Source organism: Melopsittacus undulatus, chromosome 9, assembly GCF_012275295.1.
Source record: "Melopsittacus undulatus isolate bMelUnd1 chromosome 9, bMelUnd1.mat.Z, whole genome shotgun sequence".
NCBI lineage: Eukaryota > Metazoa > Chordata > Aves > Psittaciformes > Psittaculidae > Melopsittacus > Melopsittacus undulatus.
In genome coordinates, this window is record NC_047535.1 from 31,021,378 (window position 1) to 31,040,945 (window position 19,568).

Below are 19,568 nucleotides of genomic sequence, written 5' to 3' on the forward strand. Positions count from 1 at the left end.
AAATTACGTGGGACTGCTGAGGCAGTTTGAGATTTTAAAAAAGGCCTGGATTTTGGAAAGGTGACTTTTGGTTTATGAATTTTTTTAATCATCTCAGTGTTGTTGATTGCCTGGGTCAGTGTAGCCCTGCAAACAGTGGTACCTGCATAGTGAGGGGTAAGAGCAGCAAGGTGGTGTGTGTGTGGTAGGGAAAGAACAAGCAGTTGAACATCAGCATTGCCACCTTCTCAGGCCAACTCTGCCTATAGAGTGGAGCAGTGATGCAATTTTGATGTAGAATCCCAGTTACCCCCACTTATTACATGTTGGCTTATTTTTGCCCAGTGCCGTTGATGATTACTGACTAGATTCTTGTCACAGAAAATTAAATAAGGAGACCTTGCGTTACCCAGCCACTACTGGGAATTCAGTCTGTGAGAGCAGACGAGAATCAGCCTGACATCAATGGCTTGAAGTGCACACAGTGTTCTGAACTGTTCCTCTAGGGGGTCCCACATCCTGCACTGCGCTGCTTGAGGATGCACAGCTAGCTGTGGTGTCCTTGGGACCAGCTGCAGTTGTCAAACACATCTGCCATTGTCAAACCCAACTGTTTGTTATCATGGATGCACTGGCATCTCCTCTGGCTCCTAGCAGATGTTAAACCCTCACCAGCTTTCCCTTTTCTTCTTATTTAATTTAAAACAAACTCTGTTCATTACAAGCTTCTTTGTATTTTTTGAAGCATTTAGATCTCTAAAAACATGTATTCCATCCTGTAAAGTAGTGATGTGCTAAACTGGGTTTATGTTTGAAGTTTAGAAAAGGGTGAGGAAGGTAGGGAAAGTTGAGTTAGGATCTAGTTAATTCACGTTCATTCAGTTACCCAAGTTAATTCTTGGATAGCTAAAACTTTGTATTATGTTGTCAATCAGTGATGAGAGGTATGTTATAAAATACATGTCATGTTGTTTGTATCTTTTTAGTGTTAAAAGGAGATACATGATTTTTTTTGCATAAATAAATACGGCTTTAGTGGAAGCTACTATGCCTACTTCCCCTTGTGAGCATAGTCTTGTTCTTGTAATAGCATTTGAAAGGTTACATTAGCGTGAGTCAAGTGCGGTTTAGAATAGGATTCTTCTGAGACCAAGCCTGGAGGCCCTGAATTTCTCTCTCAAAAGATGTTTTGATCTTCTGACAAAACTATTATTTCTGAATTTCTTGGTGATTCGTATTTGCAGCTAACCTTTGGAGAAGAAGAATGACAACACACATCTTTGTGTTTTATGAATGTGCGGCTCCTGGTGAGCTGTTGGCTTGTGCTTTTTTGAAGTTCAGATGAAACCACTGAAAAGAGTTTCCTGTGAGCTGTTTGGGAAGGTGGCATTCTTCTGGTGTCGTGTAAGAAAAAATGTGATTCCAGTCCTTCAGAAAGAGCCCTAACCCTGACCTTGATAGGACTTCACACAGCAGAGAATCAAGAGCCTGCAGTCCCTTTGCAGGCTGGAGGTCTTATTTATGCTCACATGCTGAAAATGCTGCTGCTGCAGGGTATGTGTGTGTGCTGGAAGAGCATCACAACAGAAGCTTAGACCATCCTTTTATAGAACCTGTTTTTCACAGTCTCTAAGTTTTTGTGATGAGGAACATGGTTGTGCATTATCTATTGAAGTAATGATGCTGACTGCCAGTTTATGTTAACAACTGTGATATAAACCTGGCTACTGACATCTAACTTGCTTTTTGTCACTGATTCAGGTGATGGTCCTGCAAAAGAGCCCCATCCTCTTGTCTGTTCAAGGGTCATTTATGTGGGCAGGCACTTCTCGTTTCACAACATAACTGATTATCTGCCTACCATATGTGAAATAACACGAGGAGAAGGGTTTTCAACAGCTCATCTCTGGAAGACGTGGAGAGGCAGGTGCAGGGAAGGTTACAAAAATGGCCAAGTGGCTGGATGTTGTTTTTGTCAGTATAAAATAGATTGTGATGCTATGTTACTATGTATGTAAGGCGTGAGATCTTAAAAGGGCTGAAATGTTGGCATCCCTGTTTAATAAATGAGCTGATGGTAGGCTTGTTTTTCCTGGGAGCCAGACGGTAGCTACTGTCTCGTTACATGGGAATATGCTTCATGGGGTGTAGAGGTGAGGCCATGCAACCTAATTGCTGTTACAGTAGGATTGTGGCAATGTTCCTTTAGCTAAGAAGTAACTAAACCGCTAAGTTTTATTGTGGTTTCTGGGTTTAAAATTAGAGTGGAATAAGCACACTTAATTTCTTACTTTGTTATCTTTAATCTCTTGTGGCTACTGTGATGTCTGTCATAACACCTACTTTGTGAGTGTGATACCAGGAAATAAAAGATGCAGTGTTGCTTAGAAGAAGTGTCAGACAATAGCAGTCCACTCCCTATGAAGAGCCACTACCATTCAGTACTAACCCCAACAGCCTTGGCTTTCAATTTTGATGCTCCCTGGCTAAATTATCCTCCAGAGTGGTGGTTTGCCACCCTGCTCAAGGCATGTATCCACCCACCTTTGTGGTTTGCCAGAGTCCCTCTGAAAAATGCCAATACTGGTATTTAGCAGAATGCTTCAGATCACAGCCAGTTGAGTTTGCATGAAGGTGACTTGGATTATCTTACATTAGCAAACATGATGATCAAGCACTCTGAGGTACTGAAACTGTTTTATTATAACTGAGTAGGTTTTAATGCAGTCATAAATAAGATCACAGCTCGTTGAGCAGAAGGATAAAAATCAAGGAGTTCAGTGGTAAGTCAGCTTGCATTTCCTTCACTTAGATGAAGTCAGCGATTTATTATTATTTTAGGCTGTGTCTAATGATCGTATTAGTACTGTGAATAAAATGGATATATCTAGACTGCTTTGTTCTTCTGCTTATTCAAGCCTTTCATATTGGGGCTGACATGAGACATTGTCTGTAGCCAGAGTGATATAAAGCCCAGCTAAGTCTTACTAGTTCTTTATTAACTGTGACATGTAGAAGCTCGGGGCATGTTAACAGCATAAAACTCTTCTGAATTAACAAAATCTTCATTCTCTTGCTAACTTCTTCTCATGGTGCTGTGTATTTGTTGTAAAGCAGAGAGCCTCAAAACAGGCATGTTCCAGAACAAGTGTCCTTTGTGCTGTAGACAGTGCATTGCCAAATGGTTTGTTAAAATAAATGGTCTTTTCTAAATAATTTTCACTCTTATTTTTGGATGCTTCATTAAAAGTATCAGTAGGAAGGCTTTTCAGTAGATGCACAGGCCAGGCTGTTCCAGCACACACACTGCGTGGCTCTGGTTGGCCTCGGTGTATTTATGTTTTCACATTTGGCTCGTGATTAGAGGGCATGTTCTTGATACGTGTTTTGTAAGTGACCTTGAGAGCACGTTGCCAACCTCCCAGTTATGTGGACAGTGAGTGTTGCAGTCTTTCACCTACATCATTTTTTAGGTGTGCAACAAGATGTAGAGGTTGGACTCAATGAACTTTCAAAGGTCCCTTTCAACTCAAACTATTCTATGATTTTCTGATGTCCTTATATGCAGTGTGCCTCCAAAATGGGACATTCTTTTCCTTTTAATATAATAATCCACAAGTTGCATTTGAATTTACATATAGCTTTGATTTAAGAAAGAAGACACAACTGTTTCTGCTTGTGGCTTTTGGGTGTTTGATATATTTTGACCTAGTGTCATCTTTATGTCTTTCTTCCTATCTTGTGTTTTAGTACTAAATGTTGAAAATTGGTAAATAACTACTTCAGTAGCTGCCCACAGGCAATATTCTCAACACCAGTCCTCTCTCACAAGCTACCACTGTGTATTTGAAAGGCTTTTAAATCAAACTCACTTCTTTCAGCCCTAAAGTGCTGAAAATCGCATTCCTCAATATTTGAAGTTATCTTGGGTCGAAGCTGTTTCATATGCTATAAAATTGACCAGTGTTTCACAAACTTCATAGTGACAGATAAAACCAGATTTGAGAGTATGGGTTTTTAAAATTTATGAGAGGAACAGATTGGGGTTTTCCCTTTCTTAAACTTTTTACTTACAGTTTGGGCAAAACAGCCTGTTTTTGCTTTTATTTAATTTATGAAAGTCAGTGTGGCATGACACACAGTAAGACAAGTCCTTGCAGGGGCAAAGTAGATTTTACTGCATTAAAATCTGCTTTTGATGTAGAGACTTGAAACTTCCCAAGTTTTCTTTAGTAAAGTTTAGACAGGTAAACAACCTGCCCCATTCTGAGTGTGGGTAACTCCACATCTCTAGGAAATCGGTAGTAAGGTTTGTTATTTTAAAGTCAGCATATGCATGTGTGTTTTAAGTTTAGCTCTGGTTACCTGTTACACAGCATCTTGTATGAAACCGATTCCTGTTTTCTCCTTTGTTCATTTTCAGAGAAGGATACCATTATTTTTACCCAGTCCCATGTACATTCTTCACATTTGACAAATGAGCCATGATGAGCAACCTGAGTAAAACCAGGTGTGAAGAAAGGATACCTCTTCTCACCTGTGGAAACAAGGGCAGGACTTGTGCAAAACCCCATGTTCCTCTGTATAGCAGAGTGCATGCTGTCTTGAGTGTGGGCTCTAGAAATACAACTAGAATCACTAAATCCTTTGCACATGTGAAAGTTGGTGTGATGAAGCAGCAGGCCCTGCTTGGAAGAAGGGTTGTTACTCTGCACCTCTTCCTTCCCTGCCATGGGAAGTGCAATAGACTGAAGGCATTAAGACATCACTCTTTCCAGCAGGCTTGCTGTGAGCTAGAGACCTGGAAGTGAAATACTCTGTTGTACAGGTCTAGCAGGGGTTACAGAGGGCTGGAACAGTGGCTGGGTTAGTAAACCCTGTGAAACGTAACTGATAGTCATGCGCAGGCTCTAAATATGTGATTGCAAGTCAAAGCTGGCACTGGCTAACACCGTGCTTGGCAACCTTAGGAGGAAGATAAGGTTGGACAAATACTTCTGCTCCAATGTGACTCTTTCAAGTTGATAGGGAACTGCGTTAGAGTCTGGTAATTCTTGTGTTGGTGTTGCTTGGGCCGGAGGAAGGCAGATAATTGTAGCTAGACTATGAAAGGCTTTGCAAGGGGAAGATGGCTTCAGATCATCTCTGCTGGCTTTGAGTTTGGCTGACCCTCGTGAGTTCACATCTCTATGCCAGGTCTTGCAAGAGAGCTTTTTGGAAGCAACTTCATGTCTGTCTTTGATGGTTCCTGTAAGGAGGAGTCATTTGTATCTACTGTGAGCAATCTCAAACCTTCTGGTGCTGACGAAAGAGCTTCCTTGCAGGAGAGGGTGACAGAAGTGAATGTCAATGCAAGGTGTTTCAATTAAGCTTTTTACCATGGCAGTACCGTAATTCAGGCTTGCCTGTCAGATGCAGTGGTGTGGCTGATATTGTTGCCTGTTAGTCATAAAATGTTTATGCTCTGAAGCACCTGAGGTAGGTGAAATCATAGCAGAAGATTTGTGTCGGACATTTTATGGAGTCAATTGCTTGTTTGTCCTGAAATGTTGCAATGCTTTTTGATATCCTCTCAGTAACTGTATAAAATAGAAATTTATGACATGTATCTTGGGAAGTAAACAGCTGAAATGCTGGTTTCCTAATAAAATAAATGCAGGACTTCAAAGGACTGAGTCCTGTCCGAAAGCTGCACTTGTGGAATAGCAGCTAGCATGCCATTGACCTGCAAATGACACCAAAGCATATCTGGCTAACCTCTCTTTAATTTCCTTACATACTGTTGTCTTGTGCTTCTGCAGCTAGAGTGTAGTTTCTAAATATTAATCCACAAAAGCTTGGTTCTTTTTGTCTGTTTCATGTCTTTCATTTGGATAAAAAGTCACATTACACAGAGGAATTTTCGGTGATGAGCAAAACAGCATGTAGTTGTATAAGTGATCTTCATTCTGTACAATGTGCCTTTTCTTTTTTGTAACCCCTTGGTGCTTGAAGATGACTGTTGGGTTCACTTAAACTGCAGTCATGATTCCAGATGACTTCCTTGTACCTGCCATGATTTTCAAGTTCAGACGGTTTTCGTTTGGTTTTTTGTTTTTTAATGAATTTAATAACCAGGGAGTTTCATTGTGCAATTTATGTCATTTATTGGCTGTGTTCTCAGATAAAATGCTGGAATCAGCTCATCCTGCTTGTCGTTCTGTAGTCAATACAAGTAACTCTTCACCTTTTTCCTGTTCTTGGCTTCCTGGTCAGTGTTCTTCTGGCCACTTTTCTTGGATTAGGGACTAAATGAAAGGGGAGCAAATACGCCCCAGAAAAGATGGTGAGAAGGGGAGAATAGCAGCTGGAGAAGTTCATGAATAGGTTTATCTATTACTAAATTCACAGTGGCTCTATGGGGAATGATCTATCACATACCAATCACTCTAATTTTGGTTATATTTTGAAGGCAATAGCTGCTTGTTCTTGAACTGGAAAGGTTTCAGAAAGTAAGAAGACTGAACTCTAGCAAAGCTACTTCAGGCCACTGATGTCCTTAGGGGAAAAAATGTGATGCTGTTGCTCAATATTTGAATGCAGCATGTAGAAAATGTCTTTGAGAATGAGTTAAGCCGTTGTCTGGTTGGTTATTTGGATTGCTCAGAGTTGGGTGGTAGTAGGATTCTTTCTGGCATTGCAGTGAAAAGCAGGATCAATATTTCAATGAAATATGAAATTCTTTTGTGGTCTTTAGGATTTTCAGATTTCTTCAGTCAAGCTGTGGTGAATATGACTTGCAGAATCTTGTACAGAAAATTTAAGGAGAATAAACCTTACTGTAAGAGGCAGTAATTATCTTGTATGTCATTCAGAGATTTCCCCAGTTCTCCCATATGAAAGGATAGACACCTGTTTATGCAGCCTTCTGGTTTTATTCAGAGTCATAGGAAGCAGTTTGTTGCTGCTGGTTTTGGATTTTTATCCTTGAAAGTGATGGGTCAAAACAGTTTGAAAAAGCAGCCTTGAAGCCCTGGACTAGCGTGTTGAAGATGCTTTCTACTGCAGAAGACCCAACCGAAGCCTGTAGCCTTTGCAGAACACTGAAGTGGATGTGGTTTTGTATCGTTTTTCTTTGTGTACCATTAACTGGTAAATGATACAGAATTTTAACCTTTCATAAAAATCCCATGACATTTAGCTAAGCAACAAGAAGTTCCATTGAGCTGAGAAAACTGACAAAAAGTGTTTTATTTGTGATTATAAACTGTAAGTCCTAAGGCAATTTGCTTGAAACAAATGGTCTTTTAATTAAAAAAAGTGGAGTTGGGGAAGAAAAGTCTTCCTCCTCCTTGGTTAGCTGTCCTCTGTAGATCTCTGGTATGTCCCTGTGCCCAAGCCTATCTCTGCTTAAATGAAACATCAAGTGGTTTGGCTTTACTTTCACAGGAAGGTTCGGGGATGCTTTTGGTGAGAAGAATTTCCTTACATGTGGTCTGGGGAGCGGGAATATGCTTCTTCCCAGCTGGAGGGGTCCAAGAGCTGCTGGCATCGCCATGGCCTCTTATCACTTGTGTTGTGCCAGCAGAAGATTTGGGACATCTTCAGCATTGAATACACAGGCGTGAGGTCTCCACTGGTTCTTAGCTGTCTGCTTTTTGCTAGGAAGTGGGTTTTGTGTCCTGTAAACTCAGGGGGAGGAGGAAAGCATGGGGAGCTGTTTTGGCTGCACAATGGCTCACATCTGAGCAGTCAGACCTGAGCATGGTACTGGCTCTGGGCCGTACCTGTGGAGAATTCACAGTGTGGGGATGGTCAGGGGTGATGGCCTTTGCCAGAGGGGGCAAGGGAGATGGAGGTGTGATACCTGCCATGAAACAGGGGGAAGTGAAAAATGGAGAAGCCCAACAGCTGGTGGAGGAAGGAGACTTGTGTAGGCAGGGCTTCCTGATGCAGGATGAGATCACTGTCCTCAGGGTGGACAAGTCGTTTTTCCGACATCTGGGTTTCAAATGTAGCTTTGTTCTCCTCAAATTCATTTAATGTTTTGCTCCTGATAGTTTTCCTGGTTGTCCTGCTCCAAATTCTTGCCATTATTAGCAAGTTATTAGCAAATTAAGTCTGAGTGATACCCAGCAAGATTTGACAGGAGGAGCAAGTCTCAGAAGTAATGTTTGAATTGCTTGTGCTAGATTCATACAGAGGAACCATTTGAGCTTTATGCTTTGTGTTGAAATTCCTGAGCTCCTGATCACCTGAACAGGAAACATTTTTAGTTGTTCAGATTGAAGGAAGTATGTGGGTCTACTAGGAGTCCTGTCACTGATGTGTAATGTAATACAAGGGTTTTGATGAATGTAGTCTAAAGTACACCTAAAATTCCCACTGATATGGTGTGTATACTTACAGCTAGTGAAAGCCATTGATTGTTTGCTTGATAGATGCTAGATACAAAGTCTGGGAAAAGTCTGCTCTATGAATATGGGTTATTACTGTTGTTTCTGTGATGTGGAAGAGTATAGGCAGCTTCTCAGGAGCTGTTTTTCCCTTACTCAGATACTTGAGCTGGGTGTACACATTGGAATTAGCAGTCAGATGCCTAGATTAGTGAAGATAATCAGGAAGATTTTTCCCTGCTTGAGATAACGTTGTTCTCCAGGGTATGTCCAAAGAGCAAAGAGTAATCAGCATGGCTCCATTCCAAACATTTCTAGCCCAGCTGAGTCTTGTAGGGCCTAAGCTGGGTTACATATGGGTGCAGTCAAGCTGATTGTTTTATACTGCTTTTCTTAGTGCTTCAGCTCAAGCAGCATGCTAGCTCAGCATCACTGTGGCAAGAATGGATGGAGCTTGAACCACTGAACCTGTGAGACTTGTAGTGCAGGAGTACCTGATGCAGTGACAGTTCTAACTGTGCTTGGAGCCAGCCCGTGGAGATGCTTCTGAGCTGGCATCGAAGGCTGTTCTAGCATGAAACCAGTTCTAGCCCTCTACTTCTGAGGCAGTGCTATTCTGCATTACCAGTGTAAGCAGAACCTTGATAATCAAACAACTTCAGATATGCCCAGATTGGAAGTACAGCCTTCTTCCAGGTGTTTCTTTGGATCCAGGCTATACGCTGCCACTTGGTCATCCTTGATCTGTAGTTCCTTGTAGCCAAATTCTTCTTTTACTGTGGTATGATTAAATTTAGCTGGTTTTGCCATCTTGTCATAAATGATTTCCAAAGTTCTGTAGATGAGACTTCCATTACTTCTTACTTGCCAGTACCCAAATGCCCCAAACCCAATGTTCACTTCAGTAATGTTACAGCAAAGCTTGGGTTGAGATCCCTGAAGATAGATGGCTTGGAGATCCAGAGGATTCAGTTTCAAGCTGCTTCACATTTCTTGTGTGTCCCCATTCAGATGCATTTGTTAGGGCATGTTTCCAAACCAGCAGTCATCTTGTACTTTGTGTCTTGTGAACTTGGAAGAACAACAAGAGCTATTCTTCACCCCAAAGTCCAGTAAGGGCTGAGGACCAAAATTAGTTAATTATTTAAGTTAAAGCTTTTATTCACGGTTTCAAATTTGTGGTAATGGCATTTAATTGTAGGGTTTGTTTTGCAGCTCTTTGCTTGTCAGACACTTTGTCATAAAGTAAGACTGTTTTATGGCTTATCTACAGGCTGACCATGACTGGTGCATCTTGGGACACTTGCCCAAGTAGACATAGTTGGCTTCTCTTTGAGGTGGAGAATGCAGAAAAGGATGCTCTAGGCCAAAGAGAGATGGGCAGCACAGCCCATTTGAGAGAGAGAGGAATTGTGGAGTAGCAAAATGACACAGGCTAATCTAACGCAGGATAGCGCAACGAAGTCTTAGGGAACCTGAGTTCTTGTGAAGTATGTATGCTTTTTTCCAGCAAAAGTCCTATGTCAGTCAGCAGTGCATGTTTTAAACTTGGTATGTAGTAGAGTCAGTTCAGTGTGTTAGTATATACTTAAAATACTATGAACATTTGATGACACAGAGCTGTGGATCTTGGAATTTTGGTAGTCTCTCTCCTGGGAGTGCGGAGGGTGGGTAGGAGATGGGTGCAGAGAAGAGAGGCTTTGCTCCATCCTATGGAGCCTGGAGAGCAGGCACGGTGTCTGATGACTGCAGAGGAAAGGGAATGTGCAAATCCTGTCAGATAAATAGTGCTTGCTTTTAAAGTAACATATTCCAAGATAAGTGTTACAAAAATAATGTGATTACTGATAACTTTGTTTGCTCAGAAGATGAAAATGTAAGAGAAAAATAGACATATCTGGGTAGCATAAGTCCTGCCACTGCTGGTAGGAAAATTGATAACGCAGTTTGGGACTGACAAAGCAAGTGCTGTATTTATCACAGCAGACTTCTTGTACTGTGTTGTCTTGCAATTTAGTACAACAAATCAGATTAAACTCTCTAGAAATGCAGTCTCAAGTGTGCCTCCCTATGCAGCAGAGACTTTGGAAAATGCAAGTTGGGTGTCTTTTGATGCCTGTGTCTGAGTACAGGCTTTTGTTGAGGAGTTGGATAGAAAGAAAAAGTAAGTTGTGGAAGATGTAGGGGCTGTGCACAGTACCATGACTGTGCATAAGTGCAAATATCTGAGACATGCTTTAGACCATTGTCAACCATTCCTGAACTGGAAAACTTGTAGCTGTGCACTGAGACAGAAATAATGGGCTCTGAAGCACCAAAGGGGCTGAGGATGTGTAGAGCTTCTTCATATCCTCTGCATTCAGCTGCAGGTCCCTTGTAAATTGGTGGGGCACCAGGAAGCTGATGACAGGACTGTGTAGCCCCATGGGTTTATCCAGTGCACCCCACTGCCAGGGGATACGCATAACGCTCATGGGGCATTTGTTCGATTATTCCTTACTCTGTACTTAAAAACTTTTAACCTTACTGCTAAAGAAAAATACCATTGTCTGTTAGTACGACTGGAACGAAAGATGAATAGCGAATTAGCCTTGAGCAAACTGTCAATCTGACTTTGATAGCTCATCACTTAAAAGATTCTTTTGTGTTTGTGAAAAACCATGACATCAAAGCCAGGGGGAAAAAGATAATACCAATACTTAGGGCTAAACTTGCATAGCTTCCAAGAGGAGCCCCTGTGTGAACTGTTTGTTTCTCTGCATGCGTGGCTAATTAGCCTAGGTTACTATAAGTCTGAGCAGTGGTGTTCAAGTTTCTTCTGCTGTTGTGGGGTAGCTTGTTTATGGTGCCTCCTTCCATATGTGAATTCCTCAAACCGGAGTAGCATAGAGCGAAGGATATTGCAGCCTCTTCTCTTGCAACCTCTTAGTAATATGCTGGAAATGCTTGAGTATAATCATTATCAGGTGAGTTTTTGTTGTGGACTTCTTTTAAAACCTATTGGTAAGAAGGCTTACAGTATACATTAAGTCTTTTCCCCTAGTATATAGTGCACTTTATTTAATTTCTTCTACAACAAGAAGTGGAGGACATACATGGTCCTTTGTAACAGCGAAAGTAACTTTAACAGAGCTGTTTTAAAGCAAAAAAACTTTCCAAAGTATCATTATAATTAGATTTGCTTTCCGCTCTCCGATAAAAACATAAATGATTGAAGAATGGTGACAAAGTGTTTCCAGGATATGGTGAAAATTTTGTATAGGAAAAAAATTGCCTTTCTTCTCTTGCTTATTTGTGGTGCGTGAGAATAGTTGGGTAAGAGTTCTTCCTATTTTGTATATAAGAAAAATAATCTGTGTACTGAAAAGCTTATCTTAAATACAAAAATAGCTGTTGCCGAGGACAGTGATTGATCTGAACTGAAACACTTCTTTCTCTTCTTGCATCTTATTTGCATAATGCGTTTATAAACAGGCTGTCTTATTTGTATATGATTTAGGCTGTATCTCTGAGATATAAATGAGTTGTAGGCACAATGATAGTTTGTTCCTCTTATTTTTAATTCTTAACCTTATGTGTTAATTTAAAAAAAACCCAAATAACCAAAATCTAAAAAACCAACAATGAACATTTTGATCTCTCTGTTATTTGATAGCTGATAAAGAAACGCAGTCCATAACACTTGGTTTTAATGTAGCTACTAAGAAATGACTCCTGCAGTACCTTGTTTCTTCATATTTTAGTGAAAACTAAATGTCATATGAAGGTCTGAATGCAGAACTGTCTGTTTGGGAGTATCTGTATAAACTGGAGAACCTGAGCGTAGGTCTTAAGTGAGAAATCTCATGTTGTAGAAAAATAAGCGGGCTTCTTAGTTTACCCTTAAGTCAGTTATTGAAATACTAAGTCATAAACTGATTTCTTGCCACTGAATGTGGATTAGCAAAGCGCTGTTGTCTTCCTTGGAGCTGCACGGGTTTGTATTTAAGTCAAATGCTTATCTGGTCTATATGTCACAAGTTTATAGCTCAAGTTGATCATGTGTATGTGTCATGCTACAGTTGATAGCTGGGATGTACAACAATAAAGCACTTCTTCAATTGTGTCCTACAGGTGCAGACTCACCTTGAGAATCCAACCAAGTACCACATTCAGCAAGCCCAGCGGCAGCAGGTAAAGCAGTACCTCTCTACCACTCTAGCAAACAAACATGCCAACCAAGCCCTGAGCTTGCCATGTCCAAACCAGCCCGGAGATCATGTCATGCCGCCTGGAACTGGAAGCAGCGCGCCAAACAGCCCAATGGCTATGCTTACCCTTAACTCCAACTGTGAGAAAGAGGTAATATGCTCTCCCTCTTCGTATTCTTCAGTAAAAGGAAATTGCAGTCTGCTTTCTTTCTGTTTCACACTCTATTTCTTGTTCTTGAGATGCTGTGTTTGTTCTTTTTTGAACTGTTCAGTTTGAAAGTGCAGCTACCTCTGTGTCTGCCTGCCTAATGCACATTTACATAGAATATTTTGGCAGAAAACCTGTGTCCATCTAACTTCCTCTGGTTTGAACTATTTTAGCTAGTTTATCAAAACTACTTTTCTTTCACCCCCCCCTTGTCTGGTGCATGCAGTGAATAATTGACCTTTGGAGAATACAAAGCTGTTTTATAAGCTGTAGCTTTCTGAAATAATGTTATTTATGGCTCATACATGTAAAAAGAGCAAAGAGCATAGCAAAAATAACTGAAAAACACAAAGGTTTTTGAGATACGTTAGGCATTTTTACAGTAAAATTTGAGCAAGTCTCATGCTTAGCTGGAAGGCCAGATTATCCCAGCTAATATTACTGTGTTACTGATTTCTGTTTCATGGCGAGTTTGGTGCTGTAAATAGAAGACTTCTCTAGTGTGTGCCTAGAAGTTCTCTATAATCTTGTGTTAATCTTTGCTGGTAAAAACTTCCTGTGCTCAGGTGCTGAAGGAAAATGGTTTGAAAGATGTTAACAAGCCTAAAAATTATGTCAATAGCTTTGTAACATGGCAGTTGAGAGACAGTTGTTGAACCCCTTGTGTCCCTTCATGCTTCCTCCTCAAGCCTTTGTGCCAGGTCTTTAATAGAGATGTACTCCATGAGTAAAATGTTGTGCAGCTTTGAGAAAGTTATTATCGAATATGTTTTGCGTGTGCAGGAGAAATCACTTGTGCTCCATAGCAATGAAAGAAATGAAAATCAGGTAGTTCCATCCTGTTGTCCTAGTTGTACCCAAGTATTTCCCCCCCACCCCAAGATATTTACAGCTTCACTTTGCTGTGTCATCGGGCACATGTGTGCATGACTTGTTGAAATCGTGCTCTTTTTGGAACTCAGACTGTGCCATGAACTCAGATCCATGCTTTGCTTTTTCTTTTTTTTTTCTCTTTTTTCTTTCTTTTTTCTTTTTATTTCTGCAGGGATTTTATAAATTTGAAGAGCAAAGCAGGGTTGAGAGTGAGTGCCCGGCTCTGAATACACACTCACGAGCATCATGCATGCAGGTACTGGATGACACAGGAGTTGGAGCACAGCATGTTAGAAGTTATGTTGAAGAATAAACTTGCCCTGTAGTGCCTTTCAGAAGCTGAATATCAGATATATTTAAGGAACAAAACACCAGCATTTGTTAGCATTGATGTCAGAAGCGCATTAAGGTATCTAAAGAGGGGCAGTGCTTTTGTAGCACTGTAACGCTAGAGCGGAAGAACGTGTCAATTGCACATTAAGGTCTCACTTACAAAAATCTTTCCTAATGCATTTTCCCAAGATTGCATGTATGTCTCCTTGTCCTGATAGTTTCTAAGATCATGTTTCTGTGCACATCACACTTGTGTTTAAAAAAATGAGTAGTTTCTAAGATCATGTTTCTGTGCAGATCACACTTGTGTTTAAAATAATATGAGAAGACTTTAATCCATCCATGCTGATTCATCCTCAGTCGTCATCTTTTTTATTTCTTTTTTTTCTTTCATTTTTTTAATTTTTATTTTGTAATTTATGTTTTTGAACTAAGGGGTTTCTATTTCTGGTAACAAGACTTCACGTATGGGCTGTGTAACTGTTAGTTCCTTTTTTGCGCTCATTTTGAACAATTTAATTCATTCTGATCACGATTTCTGGGGCTGATACAAAAATACTATATACCACTATTTCTACCACCAACATTATGCATTGATTTTTAAAGGTGATTGTCATTTAAGCTCCTTTTTTTTCTAGCTAGCAAAAAGGATACAGTCAGTCCTGCAGGACAGTTTGAATCACCTGCATGGGTGTTTTGAAGGGCTCTGTTTATCCTGACAGTGCAGGAGCTTATGGAGGCAGCCCAGCCCCAGAAAAAAGACGGCTTGCACCACCCAAAATCACCTCCAAGTTGCTCTTGGGTGGTGCTTTGTGGGAGGGTGTATGAGGGACATGAATCCAATGGATTCTGTTGCTAAAGTGGGTAGCCTGTCACCTAGCAAGCAGCAAGCTTTTGTTCCCTCTCCTTCCTCTGCGGGTGGCAGAGGCAGGCTTGGGATAACTGTCTGTACACAGGCTTTTGACCCCACAACTAGAATAAAGAGGTGGAGGATAGACAGGCAGAGCTGGACAGGGGAAAGGGATTCATATTGTTAGCATAGCACATTCTATGGGGAGCTATCTCTTCCCCTGTTCTTGGAAGGAGCAGTGTGTCTGGGCAGGAAATTCAGGGTAATTGCTGGTGGCAAGAATGGGTTAGACCATGAAGCTTCAGCTTTGTCGTGACTTGACTGTCCTGCCTGAATAGCAGGAGTCATAGCTGGGGGATTGGAGTGTGGCAGAGCTGCACAGGCACCTTTGATTGCACCTGTGCTGCAGAGAGCCTGTGTGTGGCTCAGGTGCTTTGTTGCGCCTCCGTATCCTAGGTGTTTTGATAACTGTTTTGTTTTCCTTTGTCCACCTTTTCTGCTGCAGATGGATGATGTGATTGATGACATAATTAGTCTGGAGTCAAGTTACAATGAAGAAATCCTTGGCTTGGTGGACCCAGCCCTGCAAATGGCAAATACGGTACAATGCTCCTTTCCTTCTAGATTCCCTGCTAAGTCCAAGTGTCTAATTGAAAGAATGCTAAACATGAGCATGACTGCTTTTTCCAAGCAATTAAGTAGTTATTGTATTGTCCCATAGAGCGTAATTAGTTTTTCTTTGAAGAACTTAAGGTATGCATTTGCAATGAAAAATACAAATTTAAAAATGCAAGCTGGAATCAGGTTGAGGGAATACAAAGGACAATTTTGCTTTTCTTATTTCAAAGTCAAGTTAGTACATGAGAGGGTTGTAAGAGAGGAATGAACTGGGCTGCCAGGAGTGAGCTCATACCCGTCAATGTTAAAGATCACCATGGACATTATGCTTGGACTCAGCCTAGAAGGAACCTCCCAGCACTGCAGATTCCTGTATCTTTTCATGTTCAAGTAAGAAACTGCACGCCATGCTTAAGGATGTGTTAGTATCCCTGTCCAGAGATGCTCTAGTTTAACATCAGAGCTTTAGCTTAATCTCATTTCAAATGCACAGAAGCTCCTAGCTAGATGACAGCAGTGATGTTACAAAACTGAACAAACAAAAGAAAAACTTAAAAAGCAACCTTCAAAACAAGCAAAAAGGGAAGGAATAAAGAAGCTTAAGAAACTGAACTGGGGTAGAGGAAGTAGGAAGCCTGTGACAGAAGACAAGAACACAGAGGTGTGAAAATTGGTGAGTGAGGGAAGGCACAGGTTACGAGCAAGTCGCTGTTTCTGTTTGCTGATTCACATTGCTGTGAGCATTAGTATAATCGTACTTGTGGTGTAATCTTGTTTTGATCTTTTGTGGAGGGTAGCTCCAGTGAATTTTTTGCCTTGGGCTTAAGCACTGTTAGATCTGGCCGGGTAGATGTCTGCCAGTGCTGGCGTCTGTTTCTTCTTTATCTAGTGCCAAAAGTTACAGCTTTTACCACACAGGATCCATTCTGTAGCATGGGTTCACGTCGACAGTAGTCATCTGATGTCATGTTAACCTAGTCCTACGCTCCCACATATTCCCACAACCCTCTGAGACAAGGTGCATGCTGCAGGAAACGGCCCACCAACATCCCTTTCTGAATGGTGCCCTTTGAGGAGATGGAGAAATCACTGCAGATCCTACTGAAAGAATGAATTTTTTCATTTTAATTTAATCTTTAATTCAGGATAACTGGAAAAGTGCAGCTGTCCTGGAATGGGAGAGGAAAACCAAAAATAGTCTTTAGTAAAAAATCCTATTTTTATTGAGGAATCAGGTTCTTCTGAGTCCTTTCTCTGAAGTTCCATTGAATTGGGACCTGTTAAATCAGAGGGGACCTGGATTTCTTTGTGCTCTCTCATTCCACAGGGACCCCTGCAGAGGCTCTTTGCTTCCAGACGTAGTGGTATTCTGCACTCTTTTGGTGCAAGGAGTCCGTATAATCACTATTTAGGGTAGTCTGCATCCCTCCTGTTTGATGCGTGACAAGAAGCCTTGTAATGGCTCCATGATCCACATTCACTGTGAAATTTTAGATACTGCCCACTGTGCGTGGTGAAGTCTGTAAGGTAATGATATGAAATAGTAGAATTAAGATTTTAATACATTTAAATTGCTAGAGGCAAAAAAACCCACATATTTCAGTCTCTGGATTAACCTGAAGAGTTGAAAATTGAACTGTATTTCCCAACAGTTGGTTTGGTAGAAAATTGAACCTGATGTAAACACTTTCCTTTTGGAACAGGATTTAGTTCTTAAACCACGCAACACTTTACTAATAAGGAATTAATGTCTGTAGACTGAGTTAAGTAGAGGTGGAAGGAATCAAGAGAGGAAATGGTCTTTAAAGAGATGCAGCCTATAAATAGCTGTGCTGAGACTGCGACAAGGGCTGTGTTGTTCCATAACCAGCAGAGAACAAAAGGACTAGTTTGTTACATTTGTTAACAGTACTTAATTGATAAGCAAAATCAGGGATTTCTGTGTAGAGTGAGCTATGGGAAGCTCCCAAGAACCTCTTAATAGAAAAGGGCTCATAGCACTCAGCTGCTTGCAGAAGTGTTTGTAAACTTTGATATTGGGTCACAAGTTAACTGGCTTTGCTTCTATGGTGAAGAGTATCACAGAATGATCACTAGTTTGTTGAGAGGGTTTTCTGCATAGATAGGACCTAGTGATTGAGCAGGTAGGTACTGTGTAAAGTCATCTCAACTTGGCATACAAGAGTACAATTGATTGATCCAACTGATCAATCCCAGTAAGGGCCTGACGTGGAAAGCCGTGTGAGTTCATGCATCTCCACTTCATAATGTGACTTCCCCGTGGAAGTTAAAACTCCATAGAGGAGTCTTATTTCAGGGATTGTTGAGGAGCATGAGCTTATAAATAAAGGAACAGCACAATACGTTGTAGGCTGCATGAGCTGGGGAACAGAACCTATTTCAGTATGCACTGATACCTTAGAAACAGCCTTGCTGATCGCACAGCCAAGGTCTCATTGATTTTATACAGAGCCCAAATGGCCTGAATGTCAGTGCTTGTTTTGTTGGAGTAGTGGAGAAAGGAAAGCCTCAGACTCCCCTGAATGTACACTATGATGAATCTGCAGTAATAATTACCATGTTTGTAATTTCTGTATGTAAAAGCAGCTATTAATAAAGAAAAGCAGATGCAAAGTGATAGGAAAGCAGATAAGAGCTGAAATGTTGGCAAACAAGGTTGAAGTTTATCCAGTTTCTTCCAGTAGGAAGCATTTGAAATAAATTCTAGGTGTTGCTGAATTATGCATGTTATAAGATCCTTTTGTTTCTTTGGGCAGTTTTTTTGCCCCATTTCAGGTTAGTGGCCGCTTTTGTGTGCTCACAGCTCTGATGACTTGTCCATCTCAAACCAATGCCTACAGCATAGGGATTCTTCTCCCGTTTCGAGTTCTCTAAACTCTGCACTAATGATTGTTGTTTTTACCTTACAAGTTCACTAATTTTATTCCTCTGGGGCCTGGAATATAATAGTGAACAGAGGATATACCTCTGTTTTAACTTGCCTTTAACTGTTCTAATCTTTTGAGGTGAGCTGATGTGTTGGGTACACTTTATGTTTCTAATTTGAAGTTTAGTCCCAAAGATGTGATTTGCAGCCATCCTGGAGAAAAGTCCTCTGAGAGGATCCTACTGAGTGTGGACCATATGTGTAGTCACGCTCGTAGTAAAAAGTTACAACTGGAGCTTTGACCTTTGGAGTTTAAATTGAGACCATTGGCGTCTACATCTAATGTAGGCTTCCTTGATAAGAATTTATGTGCACATACAAGCCTGCAACATTGAGCAGCAGCACAAATTTCTCCCTTTTATTTAGCTGATGCTACATTGGCAGTGCTTGTGCTCAGGTTGGTGCACAGCTCTTGGTTGGGTTCCTCTGGTGCATGCAAGTTCTGCAGGACTTCAGTGTGCCCATTCAGCAGCTATCTGTGTTACTGCCACCTTCTGTTGTGACTGCTTACACAGGTCCTATTTGTTTACATGGAAATCTGTGTTTCTTTGGCAAAAGAAATAAAACTTATGAACTTGTAAAAGGCAGGATTCATCTTGCAGCAGGGAAAACAGCTTGGTGACCTTAACTGTTCGCCATATTTCATTTCCCTGAAATTCCTAATTAGATTTCACATGTCTGGTTTTGAACTTCAAGTCCCTGAGCTACAAACAAGGTCTTTGTGCTCTCCCCGTGCTTAGGAGCATGAATAGAAAAAGCACATCCAAGTCAGAAGGGTGTATGACGCTATTGCTGTGCCTGTGTCATGGATGCGTTCGAGGGGCCAAAAGATACAAGGGGCAACTTGTAGAGCCATAGTCATCCTGACATTAATGTGGGTAGGTCACAACTGGGTCTATAGTCTGTGACGAACAACTGTGACCTTAGCTTTATGATAGATGTTCCTTTTTCCTCCTTTCATTTTTAATATATTGCACTCAGGAGCTAAAGGGAGGGCAAGGATTTGTAAGGCTGAATCTTGGTGAGAATTCAGAATTCAGTTTCAGTTACATTTTCCCTCTCTCATGGAAAGGTTGATTCAGGGAACTTTTAGTTGTTGGCCACTGTGTTGAAGTATCAGCATGGCTTCTAGCTGTCAGTATTTTAATGGCTGCATATCAACTTTGCTCCTTGAGTAGCTCCAGATGGCAGATAA

The 19,568-nt window shown here is 41.0% G+C and overlaps 1 protein-coding gene across 11 annotated transcripts in view; it reads left to right on the forward strand.

Annotated features, from left to right (window-relative positions):
* Nucleotides 1-19,568, forward strand: part of MITF (melanocyte inducing transcription factor) — a 101,619-nt gene that overhangs the window by 69,935 nt on the left and 12,116 nt on the right. For 6 of the 11 annotated variants that reach the window (XM_005149410.4, XM_005149411.4, XM_031049197.2 and 3 more), the window contains exons 3-5: nt 12,468-12,695; nt 13,798-13,881; nt 15,314-15,409. In XM_005149410.4, the coding sequence (XP_005149467.1) occupies nt 12,468-12,695; nt 13,798-13,881; nt 15,314-15,409 (408 nt within the window). Of the gene's footprint in view, nt 1-11,190; nt 11,321-12,467; nt 12,696-13,797; nt 13,882-15,313; nt 15,410-19,568 lie in introns of those variants that run through there. The other 5 variants (XM_005149412.3, XM_005149413.3, XM_031049195.2 and 2 more) reach the window with 3 other exon arrangements.